Consider the following 24,979-nt stretch of genomic DNA (forward strand, 5'->3'; position numbering starts at 1 on the left):
GGAGAAATCAGCTGAGCTGCCTGCTCCCTGCACACAGATGTGTGTGTGAGGAAGTCCGTGGATTGGTCAATTTGGACCAATCAGCGGGGGCTTAACGTAACGGCTCCGCGGACGTAACGTAACGGCTCCACGGATTGGTCCATTTCGTTCCGGGTACGGCTTGACATCATGTCGTACCCGGAACGAAATGGAAGAATCAAATGGACAATGACGTATCTCCAACGAGGCGTTTTGGGGAGGTATTTTCTGTGTTAGAGTTTTACTCGCTACAGGGTGTAATTTGAGGGTTTTGACTCTGCACACCGTTTACATGCATAAAAACCTTCATAACACACAAGGGGACGGGTAATAACCGGAAAAGCATGACATGGGCCCTTTAAGACCTAATATAAATAAAAGGGTCGCGTTAGAAAACAATTCACTCACAGATTCATAATCATGAAGGTGGAATCTAACTATATCCATAATAATATTTATTGCAGCCAGGGCTAGAAACATGTTTTTTTCTGCTGTAAAATTTGGCATATGGAAATTGCTCCTTTCTGCAGTCATCGCCTATCGGCCAATATATGAACTGCAGTTTGTGGCACTTCCGTATTGGCGTCCCGGCTCTTCCCCAGAGTTTGCCGCTTGATTTCAAGAGAGGAAAACGGAGAACTGGAAGAATGAGTGGAAAAGCGTCACATAAATGTATAAGTGCTCACAGCTCCGTGGGAATTATTATGTGCAATTCATTTCTTAAGGTTATAACCTACTAACTATTTAAGTCATGTTGAAAGATTTTGAACGTCACTAAAACATAGCTATTAAGAAAGCTATTTCATAAATGGCTAGATCTTGATAAATAACAATTATTTTATAGTTTTGTGTTAAAATATTCAGTAGTTAAATTATTTAAAATTCAGTCCTGAATGTGGGTTTGTGGTGAATGTGGGGATCGACAGGACACACATTTAAAGTAAAGGATTTCACATGACTATAATAATTATATTTGTATTTAAATGTAGGCTACCTTTTACACCACAACGGAACACAAAAGCAGGACCAACCATCATACATTGAATTCCTTGATTAACAAGAGAAAGATTAATTCATTTAAATAAATATTTACAAAGAAATGGGCCGGTTCTAAAGGGTTATTCAGTTAAACCCGATGAGAGGGGATACAGCTGTGCACATGTCATCATTAACAGACGAAGTTTAAGAGTGACGTTTGAGTGAACGAGGACATCCCAATTAATACCTGAGGACTCCTCTGTCCTCGCGTCTCCTCCTCGCATCTCTCGCTCGCCTCTTATGGCGCGTTTCCACTACAGCCCGCAGCCCGGTTTAAGAGGGCTGTGACGTCAGCGGCCCGTCTTTGGTTGCGTTTCCACTTGGCCTAGTACCGGCCGGCGGGTCCTAATTCACAGTTTTTCTGGCCTCATAAAATCGTGGGGCCAGGGCCAGAGGCAACGAGGCTGAGTCGGGCTGAGTATGCTAAACTAGAGAGAGCGTCGCTGGCAAGGGGGCAACAACTACAACAAGATGGACATATTTGACCGTGATTTAATTGTAATACACGTTTCAAAATGATGCCGAAGTAACAACATACTGATACCGGTTAGTAAAAACCATGAATTAATGCTTTGTCAAGTCTGCAGACAGACGGCAGGGGAAAAACCTTTTAAAATGCTTGTTTTCTAAATGGAGATTGGCTAAGCTAACGCAGTATATGCCCCGACCGTCCACACTCACAACAACGGCCTATACAGACATAAATAAAGCAGCGACTGTATTCACCATGACACAGGCAGTCTGTGGTTTGTACTTGTTTAACTTTTGTCTAGTTTCTGAACATATATGAGGAGCTGTGAGCTCTGAGTGCTAACAGCTAACGGCTGTGTTGTTTTTCTGGGGTCCTCTGAAGATCACGTCACGGCTCCGCCTACACTGCGTTACTATAGATCAGGGGTCGGCAACCCCTGGCACGCGTGCCACCAATGGCACGCGGCACCGTAACCAGTGGCACACTAGGAATAAGTGGAATAAGTGTACAAAATATTTATTTTATTTTCGGATCCTGAACGAGACCGCCGCCAGAGCGCGTCTCCCCGTTACCTGCAGAAGGAAGCCATGCGCGCAACGCAGCCCCACTCAAAAAGGCCGATCGCGAGACGTAACATACATGACACTTTTCTCTGTGTGCGGCAAAACAAGCTCGCCAAAATCGCTTCACCAGTCTGGCAGTATTTTAAGGTGTCCGAAAAAGACAATAAAATAGCGGTATGCAACGTGTGTGAAGCATAAATCCTGCAGCTCCACCCGCTGTGACGGACCGGTGAGCGGAGCAGAACACACAAGAGTTAGACCTAACACACTTAGCTATTTGATCTACCTTTGGAACTAGTTATAAATATATTTATTCTTCACTGTCACTCATTACTGGATCAGTGAGCTGCATGAGATACTGACAGGCTGTCAGAGAGAGAGAGGGGGAGAGAGGAAAAGAGAGCGCTTCCGCTCATTTCCCCCGTGTTATTATCCAAAGTTAATGTAAACTTGAATAATATAGGCTACTTCATTTTAATGTAACAATTATGTTGGTTGTTGTTTGTGGAAGCGCCAGTGAATGAGCCCCATTAACTGAGTTTTAAACATCACTTTTCACGAGTGTTTTCGTCGAGCTCTTCAACACCCTCTCCCCCCCCCCCCGTTGATAATTCACGATCGTCGGCACGCTGATACATTTTTTTTTTTAGAATGGCACTTCATATCAAAAAGGTTGCCGACCCCTGCTATAGATAGTGCCCCAGTTCCTAAACTGTAATGGAAATGCGCCATAAAGTGAGCCAGTCCTAACGAGGCCCAGCCATACCGAGCGGGGCCGAGCGAGGCCGTGTAGTGGAAACGCGACATTAGAGGCGGAGCTAAGGCGCAAGGAAGGGACGCGAGTGAGGGAAAGGAGGAGGTGAAATATTCAATTGAGATGAGCCTCTTGTGTTTATCATGTAGAAAGGAGCACCTACCTTGGTTACTTATTTGCACCTGCTCATCGTTTTAAACACCGGACAGATCTTTTTTGAATTGAACAAATAAATGTTTTGCCTATATTTTGAGAAGGGTCCAGCTGCAGCCGCAGCCGGTGGAGGTTGAACCTGTAGGAAGTTGTAGGAAGTTGTACTTCCAAATATGGTCAGAAGAGAGCTCGCCCAACACGTGAGACGCTGACGCAAGGATATGTAATCAGACATGGAGGTTTACAGAGAACAGACAACAGACAATATAGTGCACCGAGTACAGGTAATTAACGTCTTGTGGATTTAGATATAATTACATTCTATTTAGGTTCTCGGTTGTTTGTCGATTTGGCTGTTTAGCACAGTATAATTGTGTTTATTTAGCTAATTTGTATTTTAAATATTCAAGTTAAAGGAATGGAATACATAAATAATATATATGTGTATGCCAGGGTTGCCAACTTTGGGTACCTGGCTGGAGTGAGATTTTGATATCATGGGTTTAATTCGGTTTAATTACACATATGCGCACGAAATGACTGCTATCGTGTCAGCAGCGGGACCTTAGCATATAGGATATATATACAATATATACAAATACACAATAATGGACACAGACTATAAAGGGCACACAGTTTCATTCACTAATGAAAGTCAAACATGTTTGTTTCCACTGTTTTATTGTGTGCCTGTCGCGATAAGCAATTAATTGACTTATCGTACGATAAATAAAAATGCACACACACAAACAAATCTACAGACTTACTCCAAACTGCCAAATATATTAATTAACACACTCTCACTCTCATATACTCTTTGACTCTATTTTGGCCTAGTAGAACAATAAGCAGCAGACTTTTACTTTTTTATCATTTCTACTGGATTTTAGATCTGCGCATGCGCAATACGGGTCGGCAGTTGCGGCTCCAGAGTATTTTTGTTGGGTAATCTATGGTAGGGCTAACCCATACAGTGGTGGGGCTCAAGTCAGTATTTGCAATGTAATTACATACACGCTCCCCCCGACAGTGAAACGCCACGCGTGAGGTTTAGATCATTTCCCTGTCTCAATCCAAATTGAACTGTATGAAATAAAAAGGCACATTTGTCTTGCAGTAAATAAAAAGGGCGACCTGGAGCCAATCCTGCAATTTCCCCACAGGTGAAAGAGTTGACATGCTGAAGACCCAACCCCTGCAGGGGGGTCTGGGGGGATTCTCCCCCAGGAGATTTTTTGAAATACTAACATAAAATACACATTCTGGTACTCTCTTGAGAAGAAAAATAAATAAATCTATTACTACACGACATATTTAAACAAATTAATTAATTTTAGTTTTTTGTGACTTTGTTCTGAAAGCTGAACCTGCTGCTCCTCACAGAGAGAAGAGGGAAGAGGCTGTGTGAATTACTTTACATTGTGGATAAGGGTGGATAGCCCCCATTGTTCTGTGTGTCAAAATGAAAGACAGCCCACACACCTATCAATCATCAAACCGTGGGGTCTTATTTCATTACGTGTTGATTTCTATCAACACGTAATGTTGTATCGATGTATAGAGATGTACTACCGCAAAAGTATTCTCCGTCGGGACTTCCTGCAACAACACCACGCCGTTATCGTGATTCTGATTGGCCAGAAGACATTATCAAAGATGTTTTATTGAGAAGATGATCACTACGTGACAAAAGTTTTCAAAACCGTTTCTAGTCTTCGGTATTCTTGTTTTTGGCGTGAGAATAGTTTGGGCAGCGTGAGAGCGTGAGATTGAGAGTGAAAGCGTGTGTCACACGCCAGATGCGTGAGAGTTGGCAACCCTGGTGTATGCTAACTGAGCGAGCATGTCCTATTAGCATACATGCTAACTGGATGAGCATGTCAAGCTAAGAGCTAAGATATACATCTTAGCTAAGATATATGTATATCTTAGCTAAGATATATGTATATCTTAGCTAAGATATATGTATATCTTAGCTTGACAGATGGAACAATGCATGTACTCTAATCTTTACAAGAATCTGATTTTGTGTAAGTTTTAAATATTCATTGAAGGAGTCTTTCACATTTGAATGTTTATTTATTTAAAACATTTATTAGTTGCTATACTGTAGACATGTAGGCCTACATATGTATAATAATTATATTATTATTTTAAGTGTGGTTTAAAGTAAACTTATATAAAGTTAACCCAGGTGGATGCAATCAGGTAATTAGGACAGAGCCTCTGTTTGTAGATGGGGTTTGTGGCCATGCTGTAGGCCTGACGTTTAAAATAAATGATCAAATCTTATCTGTTAAGATGAATGTTTTATTTAAAAGGTTTTTATTTATTTGTTTAAGGAGGGACCCCAGAGGCAGGCCGAGCAGACCGCCTTCTGCCGCCGCAGGCAGGATCAAACTCTCGGTCCGGCAGCTTCCCCGGTGATGGGCTCCGTGTAACAAGTCTGTGCGGGGAGCCGCGCCGTGCCCAGGTACTCCCCGTTCTGCCCTATCTGCACCACGGTGATGCTGCGGTCATCGCTTGCCTCTCCTCCGGTGGTGCCCTCGGCTCCCTCCGCCGCAACACTGCCCAGCACACTGGAGATCACTATCCCGTCGGGTCGCCAGTCTCTGGCACTGTTATTTTGGGGGTCGCGGGCTGAAAAGTCTCACCATACTTAATCCTAGACAGTAGCACATGGTAGCCTATATATTGTACGACTTTGTAATTTTTGAATGTTGATATGTATTCGCTCATAGCCTACTGTGCCTTTCACGCAGACAATAAAAGTGAATTCTGAAATGACAAATAGGTTTATGTTTCAAGTTTATTTGCATTCAAAACGTGTTTTTAAACCCTTCTGTTCAAAGTTGATATTTTGTTTCTTAAAAGATTAAATCTTTAAAAACATGCTCTTTGCCATTTTTAAAGTTTGATGGAAGAAATTAAAATATAGGTCACTGACGTGGAGCTTTAGGCCTGCAATGCTTTAACAAAAAATGTTGGTGTTTCAGTTTTGAGGAGTGAATATGGATGTTAAATTCACAAATGAGTATGAATAATCTTAAACAAGAACAGGATCTTAAGCCATGATGCCTGTTTTTAAAGTACAGAAACATTCAGAATGCATGACGATTCCTTCAAAGGTTTTGAAATGGACCCCTAGTACTCTTAATTTATAAAGTAATAATACATGTGAATTATTGAGCTCATTAGTGGCCTGACTGGCCCTCCTAATTTGGTCTAAAAAAAGTCAATGATGATCATTGTGAAGAGGTGTCCAGCCCATATCAATAACATACCAAACTACAGGCTAATGTGAGATTCAGAAATTAGTTTTAAAAATCATGTTTTCATGTTATAGTAGGCCTACCTTACATGAACCTGTTTGAAACCTTAATGACCCCATGATGTGATTATGTATATCTTAAAACCTGTAACAACTATATTTAGATGTTCATAAATATCTACATTTATGTATAAATACATGTGTAGCAGTTAGACAAACATAATTAATAGATTATCTCATTATTACCTATTTTATGTGTACTAAAAAATAAAGTTTACTAAGCCCCCTTTTTGTTTTAATTTATTAATTAGACAAAATGATTTGTGCTTAAAGTCATATGCTGTTGTGTCTCAAACGGATAGACTAGATTATTAATTAATTTGCCTAATAGTTGCTTAAAATGCTACAATAACATTTGCAATTTGTTTTTAATCTGCCATGTACGGTATCAACGTCACTCAGCCACCATAGTGTCGTGTCAGGTGGGCGTGTCGTGTAGGGGGCGTATCGTGTACGGGGCGTGTCGTGTACTTGCTGCAGCTGCAGCTAGACCAGGGGTTTTCAAAGTGTGGGAAGGTGAGCCTCCCCTCAGAGAACATAAGAACAGCCGCCCCCCCCTCCCAATTATTATTGCTATTATTATTATTATTGTTGTTGTTGCTATAATGCAGGGGTATTCAATTGTATTTCAAAGAGGTCCAGTAAGAGAAAATGAAGACTGTTTCTCTCCTCTTGTCTCGTCTCTGTGTGTGTGTTTGAATCTATCGCGCTGACTCACTGACTGCACCGATTTGATTGGCTGAGTAGCGTCACCTCCTTAAAACATTAAACAATAACTTTTTTAAACCTTTTTATCTTTATGTTTTAAACATATTGTATAAAACTCCCCCACTACTTGGACTATTCCTTGCACCCCTCTAGAATAAGCCTGAATGGTCTCAACCATATTGAATCAGTAACGTGCACTTGTTGTTATAACAAGATCGCAAGGACACTGGTAGCGATCGGACAATTGAGTGTTGTTCAGTTTGTGTGTTGTGGAACATGCGTGTCCGTGCATGAAAATATACCACACACCCGATTACAATTGCATGTTCAATTCACTACCCTGGAAGTTAATAAAGTTGTTAAAGTTGGAACAGCCTGTGGACAGTCGTTCTTCCTTGCATGTCAGTCGCCGACACCTTCTTTAAGGCCCAGACACACCAGGCCGATATCGGCCGTCTTCGGTTGTCTGGCGACAAAGCGTGCCCTGTCGCCCAAAGTCAATTTGGTGTGTCCCGAACCCTCGGCCGTGACACGCCTTATTTGGCCTTTCACGGTCGACACATGGCCGATTCAACATGTTGAATCTGCCATTTGTCGGACACAAGCTATCGGGCCAAGAAACCACTCTGATCAGCTGTTCAGCTAGCAAATGAGAAGCGAAACGGAAGTGAGGGACGTAAACAAACGATTTAAGAAGGCACAGGACAGCAGCTAAACACCAGCAGGTGATACTTAAAGACATCAAACATAGCCCTTAAATGTCCTCTCTTACCTCCCACACATAGCAGGGACATCTCTGATATCGGCGGAAGCGTCCCCGGCTGTCCTCTGCTGAGAGCTCCGTGATTTGTTTGGTCATGTCCGGTTTTTCATCTCATCGGTTTATTTGTCAGTATAAAGTTGCAGGATTAGTCTCAAGTACCTCAACATTGTCCTTAAGTACAGTGTCTAAGTAAATGAGATACTGTCTACTGCTGTTCATTTACCTATTGTGAGTCGCCTCGGATAAAAGCATCACATGGAAATGTAAATTTAGCAAGAAGTGGCCATTATTACATTACATACATTGCTGACTCAATAAACTACACACCCGCCAGAACACTGCGATCATCAGATGCAGGTCTATTAACTGTGATTTTATAGTATGTCTGCACTTTATGTGCTCATTTCATCATTCATGTATTTTTATATTCTAAAACATGTTTTCGATGGACGAGAGTGAAAATGGAACGCACACGCTATTTGTTGTTTGTTTATATCAGTCTGTTCTTCTTCTCTGTCTTCCGGTTGTTGCCTATTTTGAATGACGAATACACACTACCGCCGCCTGCTGGTAAGGAGTTATTGCCACTCACGCATGCGCAGTTTGTACGTGCTCGGCTGAAGTCTTTGCGGTGTGTTCCAGTGCGACACATGGCCAAGACGCAGGAGAACTCGCCGATGCAACTGTCGGTGTCGGTGTCGGTGAGTTCTCTGGTGACGGCCTGGTGTGTCTGGGCCTTACAGAGGACAGGCAAATCTAGCTGCAGCACGACCCGTATATTTTCGCACGCCGCGTTCTCAACACATATTTTTTAAACATTTTTTACATTTCCAACATCCTTATATGCTCCCGGCAACACACTGAACGTCAACTTTGCCTCCTTATTACACTCACCCCTACTTTAGTGGGAACAATGAGTCAGGAATAAACGCAGATCATCCTCTGGCTGCAGCCTTGACCGGCACTTGCTTTTGATCAAAGTCAATGCGGAAAACCCGGACTCACACAGGTAGGTGGAGGTGAAGGGAATGAGCACTTTTACAGCCTTTTTGGCGAGGTGGGGGAACTCGGTCTCCACAGACAGCCAAAAGTGTGCAAGTGTCACTTTACTCGTCTTTTTCTCGTTGTTCTTTTTCTCACGCTGCGCCTCCCCTGAAGCTCTCTGGCGCCCCCCAGGGGAGGCGCGCCTCACACTTTGAAAACCGCTGAGCTCGACCATATTGTATATTTTACTTCTTTATAAACGTTTTTGTTTGTTTTGTTTCATTTGGATTTGAACCGGTTATAGCAGAGGACAAAACCAAAAGACAGTTTCTCTATTCAACCCAATTCAACCCTAACCTGTGGTAAATGATTCGAAGGAGGGCCGCCATCACGAAGATGTCTCCTGCTGGATAAATAGGAGCCACACTTCTGCACACTTCCCGTTAGCCGTGTTACGTGTATGATAAAGACAACGGCTATATGTCACAGTCAGTGGCGACTGGTCATTAGGGGCAGGTGGGGCACAGCCCCACCTAGTGTCAGCAGAAAGTATTACAAATAATGATTACAAAAAATGCAAAAAATAAATAAAAAATATATATTATATATATATATAATATATTAATCATCTGATTCGTCTGTACATTGCTGTTTTAGTCTGTGTTCTTCTAATTAGTGTGTCTACAGTCACAGTGTGTGCCTATTGAGCTGTTTAGAGCCATGTGGGACAAAACCTGATCATGCCCCTCCCTCTCACTGTGAAGTGAACGGTGACTGTAAAAACTACACTGCGCATGCTCAGAGTATTTTCCTATTTAATGTGTGTGGCAAAAAAATAATGACCATAGGGGCACTGAGCTGCCATCCCCACCATACGTCATCTCACATCATTCAGAGCTGATTGGCTGTAAGTACGTGTGCCGCGAAAAGTGTGGTGTGTGAAGAGGAGACGAGAGAGCTGCAGTGACGCGTCCTAAAACCCGGAAGTAAGCTGCGCATGGCTTCCCTCGACAAAAAAGCAATGAGGTTTCTCCATAGGATTTTAGAAAATAGCTCGAAATAAGATCTGTGGGAAACGTACCTGTTAGATAAATGCACGTTTTGTTCAGCCGGATAACATCCACATGTCTACCCTACTTTTATAATTTTTTTATCATAAATCTATCGATTAGATTTATGATAGACTTTTGAATCTACTTTGAAACTGGTCACAGTCTTTAACAACTGGCCACAAAACAGACGTGCCAGATCATGTACAACTTTCAACAAAAAAAGTTATCATCACTGAGGTGCTTTTTGTGACTGACACGTTTTTCCCCCGTTTTATTCTGAAAATGTGGTCGGAAGTTCTTTTCGTATGCCCTGTAAGCAGCTTACCTCGCTCATATGTTGGCTAACGGGTGCTAGCCTGTTATGGAAGCAGCAGCAGCAGCAGCAGCAGCAGCAGCAGCTGAGGGGCTGATACAGCGGGACTGGCTGGGACTCGTTCTGAGGCGTGAATTGGACAGCTAACGCTACCGGAAGCCTGGGCACCGTCTTCCTGGCTGAAAACAAAAACACCATAGAGAGCTGAAATCAGCCACAATCACAAGCTCAACATGTACCTGACAGCTGAGAAACGTCCAGTGACTCGCCTCCGTCGAGTGTAGCTCCCCCAGCCGCCGCAGAACCTATACGGCGGCACATCGTCGCGCGCTGGAGCCACGGGAATCTTTGTTGGCATTTTTTCATGGGAAAAAGCCGGGCTCCACCTCTGCGCTGTCGTTGTTTTACCGCCGTGACAACACTCCCTTTGGCTGGTATTGACTGGCCACCGAGGTGCCTGCATCTTATGGACACCGAGCTGTAGTTATTCTGCTTTTTGACGGTCGGTCCCTGTTTGTCGGACGCGGCAGTCATGTTTGCTGTGCGCATCGTCACCGCAGACTTCTATCTGGCGAGTCCCATTAAAGACCTGGACGTCTGCTATTCTGAATTCAGGGAGAGCGTCGTAAAGAAAGTGCCGGTGGTGCGGATATTTGGAGCTACGCCTGCAGGTTAGCCGGCTCTTCTGTTATAAGTGTTTTATTTATTTTCGCTAATGGTGGCTGTGCTTTCTGGCAGCGGTCCTCGTGGCATGTTGTGTGTTTGTGGCCGCCGAGACGCGCACACTAACGCGTCCGTTCTGTACGGTGAAGGAAATGTAACGGGTCTGATATAACATGTCAACAGGAGGGTAATGTCGGGTGATGCAGTGTAGCAGCCGCTATTGATTTGCATGCACGCGGGCTGCGGGCTGCGTGCAGCGGTGGGATTCCTCCTCTGCCCCCCCCTCCTCACGAGGCTGCTTTGTTTTCGCTCCCCTGCTCCATCATGGCATGTGGCGGCGGAAAGCTCTGCTCTCATGGCTCGACCCGAGCCTTTACCTGCCTCATGTGGCATTAAGGGACCGCTAACAGCAGCCCCTTATGCTGGTTCTGTTGTGGTGAAAGCAACCTGTGGAGTGGTTCACAACATGCTGCTCCTCTTTCAGCTTTCCTTCATTCCTCTGCAATACATGGAAAACTACAGTGGTAGACGAAAGACAACGGAACTGTGTTAATGCCAAGTGTGTGACTGCAGCAAGATAAACGGCTATACATTGTATAATTAGCAGAGCTTAAGATACATTGAAGGTTATGTAAAAGCCCAACGTTTCAATTGTGAAGACGGTAGATATGTAGAAGCCATTATGACTGTACATACAAATGGATATAACGAGGTAGACCTGTTGAACAGAATCCCACATTGTGTAAAAATACATGTGCAGTGCATATTGACTTCATAAGCTTAGGCAAGACTATGGCTATATATGGAGAAACGGTCATGGCTTGCAGATTTCAAATTTGTAAATCATAATATGCATACACACATTTTGCAAAGGGAGGAATTATATCAAGAGTATGGCTTTGAAATGTGGCACATGCCCAGCTCTCTAATAATAATAAAGCCATTACAGCCAAGCACTCTGGGTACCTAAATCCCCAAGCCGCAAAACAAAAGATTCATTCACATCATTGTCACCCCGACAAGTCCTCCTGCGAAGGCTGTGCCATGTATTCAACCATATGCGAGGTGAAAATAATAATAGTAAAGTTATTGTGTATCATTATAGCAGGATTACACAGACTTTCCCCCCAAACTATGACAATGCTCCTCTGAAGGACCCAGGGCAGTGTCCAACAGGATGTCCCTCAGTAAGGATTAAAGGATTTATAGCAGAGAATTGAGGCACTGTGGGTCAGGGGGGTGGCACTGGCAGGTCTAATTTGGTTCTGTCAAGTACTGTATGCACGCTTGCATGTTGTTGTGCTGATATGACACACGCACACGCACACGCACGCACACACACACACACACACTCTGCAGCAGCAGCCCTGGTATCTTGACAGTGAGGATGTGTACTTTAGGGTGATATGAGATCAATCTTATGTTTGAAGGCAGGGTACAGGGTCTTGACATTTGGTTTTGGTTCAACATCTAATAGCATCATTTTATTTATGTTTCTGGCCGGTATTAATGGCTGCAATATTGCTGAGTGCAGAAAAGTGTAGCGTTTGATGTCTTTTGTCATCATAAATGACATAACTTTGTATTTCGCACTGTTGGTCGGCGACAAACAATATGAAAATGTCCCATATATGTGTGTATATATATATATATGTGTGTATATATATATATATATATATATATGTGTGTATATATATATATATATATATGTGTGTATATATATATATATATATATATATATATATATATATATATATATATATCTATACATATATATATATATATACATATATATATATATATATATATATATATATATATATATATACATATATGTGTACAGTCCACTGTTGTACAAAGACCCCAGATGCCCAACAGGCCATATCCAAATCTGTATTTCAAAGTTTTCGAGCAAGGAACACCAACATGTTTGCATTGTCGGGCACGTGCATGCATGCGCGAGTCATGGTAAGATATCTGGATTAAGAGGTTGCTTTTTCTTTGCACAGCATGAAAGAAAGGCGAAATTAATGGGCTGTGATTTTAGTATTTTTAAGCAGAGGTCAATAATTTGTACGGCCCTCGGAGGATGTTGAAAAATGTAAATGGCCCTTGAGAGGAAAAAGGTTCCCCACCCCTGGTGTAGATGCATACAAAGCTACATAACACACAAGGGGACGGGTAATAACCAGAAAAGCATGACATGGGACCTTTAAGATTGTTTGTGTGCAGTCACATATGTTAACATGAAAGTGCCAATAATTCAAACTTTTTTCTTTTTACTGACAGATTCTAGTTGCCTTTTTACGTTGATTGAGCTGATAAGTACATATATGTGTGTTATTGTTATTCAACCATTTAGATAGATAGTTAAGTAGTGAGTACAATAAGTTATTTCAGTAAGGAGAGAAAAATGAGTCATAGTGTAGTTTTTAAAGTTGAAGGTTTATTTGCTTTTCCATGGTTAAATTGATGCATTTGCCAGGTACAAAAATCATGGCCCAATTGCACTATTTATAGAAGATAAAATGCAATCCAAAAATGTCCTTAACCCCAAGAGGGTATCACCTATTTTGCCCCTCGAGCGTTTGCATGTCTTCTCGGTTCTCATTTAATATATCACTTGTAGTCAGATTTCTGCATTTCCAGAAATTAAATGACATCACCATCTGGAACACATTGAAGTGTGCAGAGTTCTGTTTGGCTGTAGCCCTGAAACGGGCCACACCCACCAAAAAGGATTTGCTTTTATATTATTTATTTCCAGTTTTTTGTCATAGTGATTTCTTTCCCAAGGGAGGAATTCATGAGCAGTTTTACTTTGTGTGTGTCGGCTTTTATGTCTTCAGCGTGTTTACCCTGCTGTAAGGGGTCAGCAGTGAATGCACCATGTGGCTCTGGCTACAACCCCAGGCCTCGTATTCCCTGTCCTCCCCTGACCTAAGCCCTGCCTCCCACCAATCAGCCCTGTGTAATTCAACGCCACGCTTCCTGCTTTTTTTCCCTCCCCTCTTTGTTGGCATCTGGTAGCCCGCCCGCCTGGGTTGCACAATACTGTACCTGCATAGCTCAAAGAAATGTGGGAAAGGCATCTCTTTGTTGTGAAAATTACACTTTTAAATAGTATTGTTTTAGGCTTATTAATAACCAGCTCCATGGGCATTATTTTTGTGTAGAAGATCTCCCAGGGAGGTAAACCTCAAGCCCCTCTCCACACTGCTAAGGCTTGCTGTTAAGGGGGCTGCAACCTTTTGAGATTTGACAGCATTGATCTTCACCCTTGATGCTGACAAGCCCAGCCCAGGTGTACTGACCCCCCCTGGGCCCCATGACAGCAGTAGCTGCACTCTTTAGTTCTTTGCTCAGACACATGCACCTAAGTGTTTACTGGGTGTGTGTACGAGTAGCGAGGGAGGGAGTGCATGACGAATTGACCTGAATGAGGGGGCCATGCATTAAAGCACATGGCAGAATGAAACAGCAAAAATTATTGATTCGAAAATAATATGATACAGTACAGTACTATTACGTCTGGGACTCTGTGTTTCATTAAAGCTCGGCACTGTGTGTGTGTGGAACGAGCCATTTTGTGTGCGTGCGAGAGAGAGAGCGTACCGGAGATCGTTGTTGTTAGCTTCTGGTGCTAGCGAGCTACGCTAACGGATATAAGGAGTTTTTTCAACAACAAAGTGGAGGAGAGTCCTCTCCTGTCAGACTGAGAGACTCAGTGAGCTAAAGGACTCTCTCAGTGTTATCTCAGTGGGTCTCAAATGTTTTGGTCACCATTAATGTAAACAGTTATTTCCGAGGCATACGTTTATATGATCATTATAGTTATAAAAAAAATAAGAGAATAAATGAAAAACAGGTATGAAATACTATATGACAGTAAAAAAAGAATAAAGTTTTAAAGGTGATTTGTAAAATATCCATAAAGAAAAAGTAAATCTGTTTACAGTTCTGTTTCATATGGGTGTTGAGAGAGGTATCCATAGATCTCTTCATGTTGCTCTCAAAGTGCACCAGATTGATGCATTTAACTTCAATATTTAAAAATAAATCTTCCCGGGGGAGCTTGCTCCTGGACCCCCCTATGTGAGGTCCACACACCACCAGCAGCTGTAGTTATCAACTATTAGTGAAAGGGATCACTAAATCTACAAATTAGTTGTTTTTGGGGGGATTTCATGCATTTTATTTTTCCGTTAGCTTGTTAAAGTTTAAGAGGTGTGACTTCAGACCTGTCCCAGTCAGTCTGTAACCAACACACTGTGCTAGGCAGTACTCTCACACGTCTCTGGTGCTACTAAGGCTGGAGCCACACAAGGACGATAATGCTAACGGACCGAAATCGATATCAAAAAAGTATTCCGTCCACACAGCTCCTGCCTCTCTGTTGGACTCTGTCGCAGCGGGGCTACTGCTGTGCTGCGGAGCGCATAAAGCAGACTCTTCACAACGAAGGATCACTTCTGCCAGTAAACCCAAAGCAGCAGAAGAAGAAGAAGTGACGTCAGCGGCTTCATTTGCGTAATTCTCCCTCAGGGACTTATTCCGGTGTGAACGCGATCTACAGGACAGTTCCAGGGACTGAAAAGTTCGGGGGCACTAAGTACCGGGAACTAAGTACCGCAAAGTACTTGGTGTGAAAGTGGCTATTCAGTATAGAGCTGGATAACCACTGTAACTGCCTGAGGTTCAGGGTCTCCAGGTTTAGCTGTGGCTCACTAATCAGTCTGCTGGACCTCTTTATGATCTGAGGTAAAGAGTTTCTGCTCTTTAAAGGTAGGTTACCGAACCATGACATTAAAGAAAAGGACAGAATGGACTAGGGATGTCCCGATCACCTTTATTTGCTCCCGATCCGATTCCGATCATTTGATTTTGACAATCTGCCGATACCGATTTTTCCCAATCCGATCTTTATGCAATGCATTAAGAGAAAAAAAAGGAGAAAAGCATTCAAGTTGTCCCTTAAACCCCACGTTCTCCACCACAGATAACGGCTGGTCATCCAACGCGATGAATTCAGCTATCTTGGCTGTTATTTTTTTTGCCTTTTCACTGTTCTGGGGCAGTTTCTCTTTCCTTTTAAAAGTCTCTGAAAGTGTTGGTTGTTTCAGTGCCGTTACCTGAGTGTCCGCTGTGTACTCGTTGTGTTGTTGTTGGTGTTTGTTTCTCAGGTGGCGTATTAGATTGGTCGTGTTGAACGTAGCTCTGTTCTTTCCACCACGCGGAACCTCCGCCTTGCAAACATTGCATCTGGCTGTTACACTGCTTTCGCTTTCAATTTTATAATACTTCCAAACTCCTGACATTTTCTCTGTCCCGACTCCCGAGTCACCAGCTGAACGTAGCCTCTCGTTAGCTTACTGCTACTATTAGACACTGCGCCCTGCCCACTCTGTTGCCAGATTTGAGAGAAATAAGCAACCAGGTCTATGAAAACAAGCCCAAAAGAAGCAACACATACATGATGTTGTGTAATTTTAAATCAAAACTAAGGCCTCAGGATGACTTTAAGATGTGAACATGGTCATTTTTGTTTTGTAACATTAAATAAAATAATAAAAATATTTTATAAAAAAAAAAATTCCCGATCCCCGATTTTTTTCTCCCGATTCCGATCTTTTGAAAATCACGTGATCGGCTCCGATCCCCGATCACGTGATCGGATCGGGACATCTCTAGAATGGACTCAATAAAAGCAGGATAATACATGATGATCATGGTTTTGTCCAAGTAAAAATAGGACAGTTTCCTAAGACGATACAAACGCTGGTGACCCCTTTTGCACACAGCTTCACAATTTGCTTCAAAGCTCAATTTTGAGTCAGTAATTGTCCAAAGATATTTGTATGATTGCACAAATTCCACTTTCTGATTCACGATACACGATGGATAAGACTTCATGTATGTGGGGATGTCTTCCAAAATCAATGATCATGTCCTTGGTTTTGCTTATGTTCAGTTGTAGATAGGACTCCACACCACCTGACAAAGTCGTCGATGACAGGGCCGTGGCTGGTCTCATTGTCCTGGAGCCTACTAACATACAGTCATTTGCATACTTTAATACAGTCCTATTTTCCAACATACTTTGACACATATTAGTGTAGAGTATAAATAATTATGGCTACACGTGCACATCCTTGAGGGGGAGCTAACTTGGTCAGATAGGATCCCATTCAACCTCACTCTTTGTGTCCTATTGATAAAAAAAAAATGAAGATTCCAGCCCATAAGATTATTAGTTATTTCAAATTGTTCTAAAAGTCTGCCAATTAAAACACGAGGTTGAACGAGGAGGAAAAATATGGACGGGTTGTTAGGTCACCAACCTTTTCCTCAGCTCCAGCAAAATCCAGCAGAGACTATTTCAATTGCAATCTGAGAATAGGGGTTTCACGATTTAATCTAGTTTAGATTTATTGTTAATAAACTATTCAGACATTGCATTGCTCCTTCCATATGGGATTAGTTTTGTTTCATAAAGATAAAGCAACACTTTCTCAGAATCAAGCAAAACTAAGAGTTTAAGAGAAAAAAAAACTGAGTCAAGCAAAAATAAATTTAATTTCAAAAATAAAACTATAAATTGCAAACAAATCATTTGTGTAATCATGTAAACTATAAGTATTTTTTCTGTTTCAACATATCTTTTTGTTTGCAGCTCTCTTTGCTTCTTTCTCAATGATCAGACTTTTGCTCTCGCTGCAGCTCTTCTCTTTTGCGCTCCCTCATTCTTTGTTTTCGATTTTGACACAAACGTCCCAGGTGGGCGGGACTTTCAGGGGTGCGTCCCCATTGGCTACTCAGTTTTTGAGTGACAGGCCACTACACCACAGATCATACAGTGCAACTCATGCAGCAAACTCCGGAGTCCACTCGGCCACGTTTGTGTTGGTGCCTCTCCTGGGGGGTTTTCATGAACATATCGGACTCATCTTATGGATTGCTGTGCATTATACTTGTGTTGTGTAGTTTATACTTTATTCCAACTTTAAATATTTTAATACCTGAACACACTGCTCATGGGCGTCGCAGCCATTATATGAGGGTGGGACAAGTCCCCCCCACTTTTTCAAATGATTAGTTTAGACCCCCCCACTTTTACTATGCGGAAAGTCCGTGAATCGGTCTATCCACTCGCCGCACTTTGTAGAGCGCTGTGTCAGTGCTTCACTATCAAATGAAATCCATTCCACTTGCTTATTGAGAGAATGCCCAAATCAATGAAACTCCATACCATGTTTTCACTGCTACTTTGTACCAAGGCAGATTCTCACATAGCGTGTTGTCATAGTTGGACAGCTCAGATCTGTTGTATGAAGCGATGCCGGTAGCGGAGGTAAGGCACACACACCAAATGTTCAGGAAATGGTTAAGACAGCGAAAATCAAAGCTGACGATCTCTTGGTTTGATATGTTTTCTCCCCCAGACAACATGGACATAAGAACATTTTTTTCAAAGAAGAGGAAAGTAAGTCATCAGCTGGTAGCAGTTAATCAGTTAACAGTGATGGCGGCGTCTCACTTCTGGAGAGGAGTTTCGTCTTTATGTCATGATAGAGAGATACAAATACTGAATAGTTTAGATGAGAAAAGGCATCGAAATGCCAGGTTACTAGTATTTATCATGTAAACAGGGAACATGAATAACCCGATCTCTCTGTGCTCATGTAAACACCATATCCCCAATATGATCATAACCAGGATAATACTCATAAACGGCTTACTGATGTCCATGTAGAGACGCAGTCAGTGTGTTTTACTGGAGCCTGAAGAGATTCTTTTCTGAGTTCTTTAACTTAGGTACTCTCTCTCAAAATGGTAATGTGCATTATGTTTTAATTATACTTTTTATCATTCAGAAGCTTTTTGTGTGTGTTTATGTTTTACTGAGTGCTTATAGGCTATTTCCATCCCAGTATTCAGTTAACTATTTATTTTCTGTGCACATTACATAGACTAGCTAATATTCTACCTACTGCTTGGGACTTTGAGTCTTCAAAATGTCTAATGTCACAGACTGGGACTTACTTTAGAGTCAGTTGTATTTACATTCAGTATGACTTGTTATGATTCAATGTGAAAGAGTATACTGCTCAATAAATAATTATCACTTCACCACCTCTCTTGACATCTAGGCACTTGAGAGTGAGTCAGAGGCAGAATACAGGGACAGTCGAGAGAGGTCCATTGCTGAGGTGAGTGATGAAAGGGAAATGACAGTTGAGAGTAAATTGTGATGTGGACTCTCATCCCAGGATTTTAAGGAAATCAGTGGGGATATTGAACAGGAAACATTTCAGTCAAGAGGCATCATATGACCAATATAGACAGAAGAGCAACATTTATTTGAACATTTAAGTCAATGATACCATTCCTAGGTGAACTTAACATCCGTATGGAGTCAGATCAGTCTCAATATTAATAAATGCTCACAGAAGGATTCACAAAAGTATTTTGCGATTTATATATAAATGACTCTCCACAACAATATCTCTCAATGCACTCACAAATATTTATTGTTGTATATAAATGTACAAAAAATGGGCATTTAAACTGCTTTTTATTAATTCAAAGACAGCTCTAAATTAATAATCAAATATGTTTCCTTTCTTTACTACTGGATGAAATTACAAAATGTACCCATCATTTTCCTCATGCTAGTATAGCCACATAAAAGTATCAAACCACCTGTTAAAATGCACCAGAATACAGGAAATCTATATTTTTTTTCACCCCCACACCCCCCGTTAAAAATGTCCCCCCCACATTCAGGATGCTTCCTACGCCCATGACACTGCTGCTGTAAAATAATTTCCCAATTGTCTGTCTGTCTATTTATTTATTTTATAGATTAAAAAAACACATCTATGTATTTTCAAGCTAAAGGTGATACACAAACTGTATACTGTTATTTTTTCAAAGACATGTTACATTTCAAAAGCATATATTGCTATGTTTAGGACAAACAATTAAAGACTGCTTTAATTTAACAAATTCTACAATATAAAAGTGGCAGATTTGCTTTATTAAACAGACCAGACCTAGGTTGCATAGCAACACAATTAGGAACATGCTCACATCTTACTATGTTGGTCTGACGAGCTGAAGCATTCATACACAATGGATAAAAACTGTGTTGTCTCATTCTATATCCTGTGAGAAAATGATATACATTTAGCATTCAAAACTCGACATACTATTCCTGAGGAAGATATGAATAATCAACAGATTTGAATGGAATCTCTAACATTTTCATGTAGAATAAAGACAAAAGAGTGATTATACAAATTACATTTATTGAAATTTGAACCAGAAGATGAAGTCTCAAAGAATGTTTTAAATAAAAGGACCTAAAACTAAAAGGTGGATAATAATAACATCTATTAAATGTATATGTAAAGACATTTGGTCAAATGAAATGACACTGAGCAAGTGATAACAGCAACGCAGGCGTGGATGAAGCTGGTGCAGGTCTCTCTTCATGCCCCCCCTCCGTGCTGTCCCCTCAGAGGAAGTGGGAAAACGGGATAAGACCTCTGGACACCACGCTGTCTCAATGATCCACTGTTAATATGAGAGGAAAATAAATGTTTTAGGAAATGAAAAATATGAAGTTAACAAATAAAACACAGCTCAGGGGCATCATGGACGGTAGGCTTTCCTACAAAGTTAACTCAGCCTCCATTGATTTTCACATCAAATTAGCGTGTTAATAAAATAAGCTATCATGGCTTATACTTTCATATCTAAACAGAATCATGAAAGCATGTTGGTAGAGTCAGGCACACGAGTCCGTTTGAGTGTGTGCGCCGGTGTCTGAACGATCACTCACTGCTCGCTTTGTAGCTAACTGTCCCTGCTGTTAGGCTACTTAGCTAGCATTGTTATGGATCTAAAGTTAGCAAAAGCTAACTTTCATAACAAAGCTTTTCTTTACTTCTCACTTAACTAACACAATAAAGAAACAGACCGTATAGTACAGCACAAACAACACAAATGATCAATACTTACATATATTTTCACTTGTATTATAATAATTGAAATGCTGGTTCTTCTGGGGGTGTTCTGTCCACGCTCAGCTACCTCACCGCAGCTGCCTGCACTGTACAATCGCTGGAGGACTGGGCTGTCACTCAAAAACTGAGTAGCCAATGGGGACGCACCCCTGAAAGTCCCGCCTACCTGGGACGTTTGTGTCAGAATTGAAAACAAAAAATGAGGGAGCGCAAATGAGAAGAGCTGCAGCGAGAGCAAAAGTCTGATCATTGAGAAAGAAGCAAAGAGAACTGCAAACAAAAAGATGTGTTCAAACAAAGAAAAAATACTTATAGTTTACATGATTACACAAATGATTTGTTTGCAATTTATAGTTTTATTTTTGAAATTACATTTATTTTGCTTGACTCAGTTTTTTTTTCTCTTAAACTCTTAGTTTTGCTTGATTCTGAGAAAGTGTTGCTTTATCTTTATGAAACAAAACTAATCCCATACTTCCACAGCTATAACAATGCACTGACATAAACAAAGACTGATCAATGATTGCTAGGCAAACAGACTGCTGACAGCCCTGCAGCAGTGATGGAGGCTTTCAGGAAAAATGGCTGCTTGTGTCCACGACAGTGCATGTAAAATCATGGTTGCTTAAACTACCACGTGAGTGAACTGGGGCCTCAGTTGCTTATTTTGAGCATACAACAATTGGTTATTGTTGCAGCTGGGCAGCTTTTTAGGCACTTCAACCAGCAACCCTGAATTATCAGAATTGCTAGTTTGACACCAGGAACATCTTGAGCTCTTACGGCCCGTCCACACGGCAGCGTGCGTTGAAGCTTCAACTCAGCTTCCCATTCACTTTGAATGGGGTGATGTCACGCTTTGCCGAACTGCATTGTGGTTCCGTTGCGGCGCTTTGCCTCCGTTGCTCGCTTCAAAAGTTGAGAAAAGTTCAACTTTTCAAGCTTCAACGGAAGCGTCAGCCAATCAAATCATATGCTAGTACAAGCTCTAGCCAATCAAACCGCGTGCTTGTGTGTCCGGGGCGGGAGATTCATGTGATTGGTTGTTGGTCGAGCTTCAGATACGCCCGCCGGCAAGCTTCAACGCACGCTGCCGTGTGGACGCTGCGTTAGTTTGAAGGTATAAGGAGGTCAATACTACTCTTTTATCTTGGCTATGCAAAATGACGTTGGCTAGACTGGTGACGGTGATGAATCCAACCGACTGTAGCATGGCACACCCACACACACCCACACTCACACACACCCACACCCACACTCACACTCACACTCACTCACTCTACTATCGATCTGTTGTCCAGTTGACATGTTTTTTGTTGTTGTCCAGAGTGATGGTTACATCAGTGAGATGGAGTGAAGGGGGTTGGTGCTGAGTACCCTGCCCCCTCCCATCCTCTGAATGAACCAGTAGTCTGATAACCCCGCCCACAAACACCCGCAGGGTGAGCATAAAAAACAGAACTAACAGTCAATGGATCTGCACTCTGATGTCAGCTATATTATCATTGTTTCATTTTAATCTTTGTGTATTTCAATATAAGACAGAGGGTTAACCCTATTAAACAGAAAGACGTTTATTCAGAAGCACAGATTCACTAGAATGCCAGTGCTTGTCCTTTATTTCCATGCTCCCCTGAGCAACAGGACTACAGTGTCCTCTGAATGAGGTCTGCATGTAGTAACAGGCTTGTCTGTAAATCAAATTGAATATGTCGTGTAGAATAAGCCACCAGGACATTAAAGTTGTGACACAGTAATTCCCCCAAAGATTTGTAGTTGCTGTTTCTTTCTTTGATGCAGTGCCTGCAGCAGGCTGCTGATCGGAGCTCATGTAGCAAAACCTAATCTTTTCCAAAGCAGGCATCTGTGATGTGGTTCTGAAGAGCGAGGCCCGAGTTGGCACGTGGGGCTGGGTCATTTCAGGTCCTCGCTCTTTCTCTGTCCTCTTGCACCATTGTCCCCTCAGAAAGAAAGAGGAGGGACCCATTCTGTCCACAGAGCCGATTAGAGGGAGACTTTCCCCCGGGCCTGGCACTGCTTCTGCAGACCTCTGCAGTGTTTCAGAGCAGATTAAAACCTTGTTGAAAGAGAATGAAAGAATTTAGCAGGCAGAGGAAAGCTTGTTGTGCAACGATGGGATTCCATATAGAAACATTGTTGACATACGTGATCACCGTGTTGGGACTCCAACAAGGTAGCAACTTGACATATAATGTGTTTGAAAAGCGTGTCAGGAACATGTTCTATCTAGTGTATAGTGAGGTTATTGTGTCCTTTGGATTTTAACACGTCACCTAGACGGTGACGTGTTAAAATCCAAAGGACACAATAACCTCTATATTACATTACATGACGTCACTTATAAGACGCTTTTATCCAAAGCGACTTCCATACATTCAGTACTGTGGGCAATCCCCACAGGAGCAATCTGGGGTGAAGTGTCTTTTCCCAGGCACACAACGACATGCAGTGGGACTCGAACTTGCTCTCCCTGATCCTAGGATCAGGGCATTATCCCACTGAGCCACAGCCTCCCAGATCCTCGTGGATTGTAAAAATAAACTGACATCCCTTTTTCAGAAAGGTTGATGCTCACTTCACTGTACATCACAACCACTAGACAATTTAGTGTTCCTTTCTTCCCGGCTGCATCACAATCTGGCTATGCCCCAAAAAAACATGTACATCTCTTAAAGAAAGAGTTACAATTGCCTTTACATGATTATGAAATGATCGCCGTCAACTTAAAATCATCACAATCAGACAGTTACTTAATAAGTATTATGTTATAGTTTTGGCAGGCATTCTCGAGTCACAGCAATATCTCAGCTGTACTTTAGTGTGTGTTTCTCTGTGTCTTTATGGCTGTCGCTGTGTTCCATTGTGAGTGGGAGAGTAGGACATTGGAGGGAGGGATGCTAAGAAGAACAGGGAGAGTTAGCATGCGTGTGAACCTCGCTTGCCCAACGCACCAGCCAAGCTGCCCTCTCTACTGTTGTGATGTGTGGCAAAGTGCTAGTCCTTAGAGCCAAGAAAAGGAGTTCAGGTAGAGCTTGGAAATTCCATCGAGAGCAGTCCATTGTATATACAATCTGTAGAGAATACTACACCTACTGCTTTTACCCTGCCCTCAGATAAGCACTGGAACACCCCCCAAAGTGTATGTAACCTGTTTGGATCATTGAGATTATTCCATTTCCTTTTGGATATTTTCGTTCACACTTTTTCCTTTCCAATATTTCTTAATGTTGGTGTTCCTTATTGACTCATGTTTATCCCACAGTCTTCTGTCAAGGTGCTCCATTTAGATCTGCCTAATTAGATCCCAGTGATCTAAATCTCCAGTAACTGAGGATCTGCAATTATTCCTTTATGGCTGGTTTGGCCAGCCTGCTGTGTTATTGATCAGCATCACATCCAACACATTGGTGTGTGTGTGTGAGAGAGAGAGGCTCCCCATGCATGTGTGACTGTCTGCAGGCCCCCTGAGGATTCCCCTCTGCTGGGCCCAGTCTCTCGCTCTGTTGTACTCAGCCCCCCCTTCTTTTACATTACATTATTACATGTCACTTGTTAGACGCTTTTATCCAAAGCGACTTACATACTCAATACTGTGGACAATCCCCACAGGAGCAACTTGGGGTGAAGTGTCTCAGGGACACAACGACATGCTGACTGCAGTGGGGTTTGAACCTGTGACCATCTGATCCCCATACCAAGGCTCTATCCACTGCGCCACACGCCTCTTCTTCTCCTCCTGTCCTCCACATTCCTTTGTTTTCCTCGACATGCTGTTCCAGTTTCGGGGGTTTTCACCTTCTCTCCCTGAATCACATCAGCATTTCCTTTCATCTCCCCCTCACTCCCCACTGCCCTCCGATTGTCCTGCACGGCCTCCACAGGAGAGCAGGCTCACAGAGGGGTGTTTACAACTCCTCACCCTGTCAACGCTGACCCCCTCCACTCAATACCTCCCACACCCTTTAAATCCCTCTCTGGCCTCCACGTTCACCTTTCCTTCTTATCTTGCTGACCCACACTCGACTGCCTGAACATGTTGGCAGTCATTTGTGGGGGCAACAAATGAGGGGGAGGGCACGCAGGGGGCAAGTGAAATGGACAGGTCCTTTGAGGGA

The 24,979-nt window shown here is 42.3% G+C and overlaps 1 protein-coding gene across 1 annotated transcript in view; it reads left to right on the plus strand.

Annotated features, from left to right (window-relative positions):
* Window positions 1-10,224: 10,224 nt before the first annotated feature.
* Window positions 10,225-24,979, plus strand: part of rev3l (REV3 like, DNA directed polymerase zeta catalytic subunit) — a 71,904-nt gene continuing 57,149 nt past the window's right edge. The window contains exon 1 of the mRNA XM_034150328.1: window positions 10,225-10,820. Within this exon, the coding sequence (XP_034006219.1) occupies window positions 10,682-10,820 (139 nt within the window). The 5' untranslated portion in view covers window positions 10,225-10,681. The remainder of the gene's footprint in view (window positions 10,821-24,979) is intronic.

The sequence above is a fragment of the Trematomus bernacchii genome, unplaced genomic scaffold, assembly GCF_902827165.1.
Source record: "Trematomus bernacchii unplaced genomic scaffold, fTreBer1.1, whole genome shotgun sequence".
Classification (NCBI taxonomy): Eukaryota; Metazoa; Chordata; class Actinopteri; order Perciformes; family Nototheniidae; genus Trematomus; species Trematomus bernacchii.